General features: G+C 38.3%; 1 protein-coding gene across 1 annotated transcript in view; it reads left to right on the top strand.

The window, feature by feature from the left end:
• LOC123152111 (PHD finger protein ALFIN-LIKE 3-like) overlaps positions 1-2,949 on the top strand; it is a 3,828-nt gene extending 879 nt beyond the window's left edge. The window contains exons 2-3 of the mRNA XM_044571720.1: positions 1,673-1,895; positions 2,446-2,949. Coding sequence (XP_044427655.1) covers positions 1,673-1,895; positions 2,446-2,893 — 671 coding nt within the window. The 3' untranslated portion in view covers positions 2,894-2,949. The remainder of the gene's footprint in view (positions 1-1,672; positions 1,896-2,445) is intronic.
• Positions 2,950-3,226: the final 277 nt, after the last annotated feature.

The following is a 3,226-nucleotide window of genomic DNA, read 5'->3' as shown; positions in this document are numbered from 1 at the left end:
TTTTAGTATTAGGGATAGGCTGATAGTTTCATCTGACATGAAATCTCGGATCCATTTTGTATTAAGAAAAACAAGTCATCAATCCCGTGATTGCACGGGCTAGTGAAGTTCTTTATTTAATTAAACTTGGACTGATAGTTTGATCAGTTCCTTTGAAACATATAATGGTTTTTATTTCTTATTAGACATAGGAAAAAGTATTGAGTTAGACAACTACGGGCATTTGTGGCTGTATTCTTTAGATCCTGCTGTCCCTAAAATTTTAGATCCATTTTTAGTTACAAAATTGTAAATCCGGCTGACATGACCTCTCAGATCCGTTTTTTCATGAAGAAAAGCTGGTCATCAATCCACTGCTGTTGCACGGCCTAGTGAAGTTCTGTATTGAAACACAGAGGAATTTAGGCTGGTAGTCTGATCACTTACTTTCAAACATATTTCTCCGGAAGAAAAAGGTTATTTTGAGATATACAACTATGTTTATTTTTGTATTAGACAAAGGAAAAAGAGTATAGAGTTATAAACAACTCTCTGCATTAGTGGTAGTATTTTTTGCGTGCGTAGACTTTTCCAATTGACTAGTGTGTGAAATCAATGCGCGTGATATATATTCTTGGTGTGCTATGCCCCCAATAACTCCAAATTGATAGAAGATGTAACATGGTAGCAATTTTATGAAGGCTGCATGTGTACTGGTGGGCAATAGTATTGCAAACGCGAAACTCTTTGGTGGATGTATACTTTTTTTTCTCCTTTTCTCCTAAAGAAATACGATGGGGGTTTGGTCTTAAGTTTATTCTAGACATTCAACACTTGTCGCCCACAAAATCTTCAACTGTTTCTAGACCATATCTTTTCTAGGACTCGATTATGCATTACTATTTACATCGAATATTCATGCAAAAGTGTTCTACAAGAGTACATGAGGACATTTATTTTCTCCTGGACATGAAGAGTATCCATGGTTCTATTTTGAAATATTTTTAATTTTAAGTCACATATTATATACATGTATATTCACTAAAATACGTCAGATAAATGATATAGTTTTCTATTTTTTAGTAATGATCAAATTTTTTATAAACTCACAGTGTATATAAACAGACTCTAGCTATTTTCCGCTGACAACGCACAGTGTATATAAACATATATACTTGTGTGTGCACAAGCGATCTTTCTCACGATGACATAGAGAAGACCGGCTTAATTTTAAATTAGTCAAAAGTAGGGAGATTTGTGCAAATTTGGCAAACATAGAGAACTGCATATTTATCACGCCTCGTAATAGGCCTAAAGTACGTGCAAATTCTAAGCCTGCAGCCAGTGATATGAACCTCACCATCACCAAGCCTTATGCATGGCATGGGTGCTTCATGCAAAAAATATTTAATTAAATAAAGTGTCGAAAGTACTGCCCAAATGTAAAACAAACATGCAAACTTACAATCTAATCTCCGGCTTTTTTTACAATAGAGTTGTTTGGCATGTACCTACATCAAACCTGTTTGAATAATATAATGACTTTTTGTCAAATGGATTGTTTGGAGAGGTAGTTTTTCTTAAATTAAAGTAAATCTCATATGGTGGTCCCAATTACAATTAGTAAATATAAGATGGCGAGGTGTGCAGATCACTGGCCGATGTAGTGGTGTGATTCATTTTCTCGCTTCAGGTAAAGAGCCAATGTGCTTGTACGGGTACCCGGACGGTAGTTGGGAGTTGACGCTGCCGGAGGAGATGGTGCCGCCAGGCCTGCCGGTGCCGACACGAGGCATCAACCGCCGGCGAGATTATATGAACCGTTCTGACTACCTGACACTCGTCGCCCACCACTCCGACTCGTGGCTCATGGGCGTCACCTTTTTCTTGTCCACTTATCTCGCCGCCAACCAAAGGTACGTTACTACTATTGTTGCTGCTGCTGTTACTACTATCACCACCACCACCACTACTACTACTTCGTTTCACAAAGAGTTTTTTTGTGCACTTAACATTTAGGACATTTATATGTGCAATCTACCTCCGAGAAACGTAACCAATAATTTCACAACACATAAAGCATGTGCATGTAGAAGAATCATTGAATGGTGCAGCAAAAAGCGCAAAAACCTGTAACTTCTATCTAACAAAACAGTATGTAATTCCTATGCTTTTAAACAAGCGTATAGAAGATTCTATTTTTTGACATAATATCTTGTTTTTTTTCATTTAACAAGCACGAGAGAGAATACAGCTTCAACAGAACAGTAGTCCTGCAGAACCAACTATTAGAGACTCAGCATTAAATAATGGGCTATTCTTATTAGGGGTGATCTTCGTTTTCTATTTAAATCATTATGTTCTTGTGCTTATATAGTTCCTCCATGCATCAAGAATGTCATGTGTTACATATTGCTTGCAAAGCCAATTGCTGATTTGGTGATGTTGGTTTACTTTCTCTTTCAGGACACATTTATTTGATATGGTAAACGAGATGCGAACAGTCCATGACGAATTCTATCTCTCTTATGGTCTTCCTTGGCTATCAACATTTGTGCGTTACAATGCAAACTGGGAGTCGAGCGCACCAACTCAAGAGAATGTGTCCAATCCCGACGTAGACTATATCGCACCTGCTGAAGAGAACGTGCCACCTTCTCAAGACTCAATGCAAGTTTTGTCTGCTCCAAACAGGGACTCTAGGAAGCCTGCTACAGACAAGCAAAAGGATAATGAAGTTACCGACTTTTGCGGATCTTGTAATGCTCCGTATCATGCCAATGCCTTTTGGATTGGTTGTGACGAATGTGACCAGTGGTTCCATGGCAAATATGTGAAGGTAACTGCCTCTGAAGCAGAACATATCAAAGATTACAAGTGTCCTGACTGCATCCGCGAGGTGATCGGAGAGTAGGATATAATATGTGCACCATCCCTTTATTTTAGGATATGCAGTCACCCTTTGTATGAAAAATGATTAACTAGAAAGGTAGTGAGAGAGGCATTACATTCTTTTCCCATTCCGTTGGGATATATTTAAGAATTCAGTTTACAATGTCTTGAAACAGGCTTTCGCCTTGCTATATTAATATAGCAACCACCTGACAGAACTGTGATATCATTGATGGGCAAACAGGACAATCAAGCCCAGAAAGAGAAACAAATGCCAAAGCGATGATTTTCAGCAACCGCCGCCATGCTTCTATGCCTCTGAATTCCCACGTACCAAACAACACCTTCAAGAAAT

Source organism: Triticum aestivum, chromosome 7A (assembly GCF_018294505.1).
Source record: "Triticum aestivum cultivar Chinese Spring chromosome 7A, IWGSC CS RefSeq v2.1, whole genome shotgun sequence".
In the NCBI taxonomy this organism is placed as follows: Eukaryota; Viridiplantae; Streptophyta; class Magnoliopsida; order Poales; family Poaceae; genus Triticum; species Triticum aestivum.
Note: the sequence above shows the minus strand (reverse complement) of the source record. Positions and strands in the feature narration are given on the sequence as shown.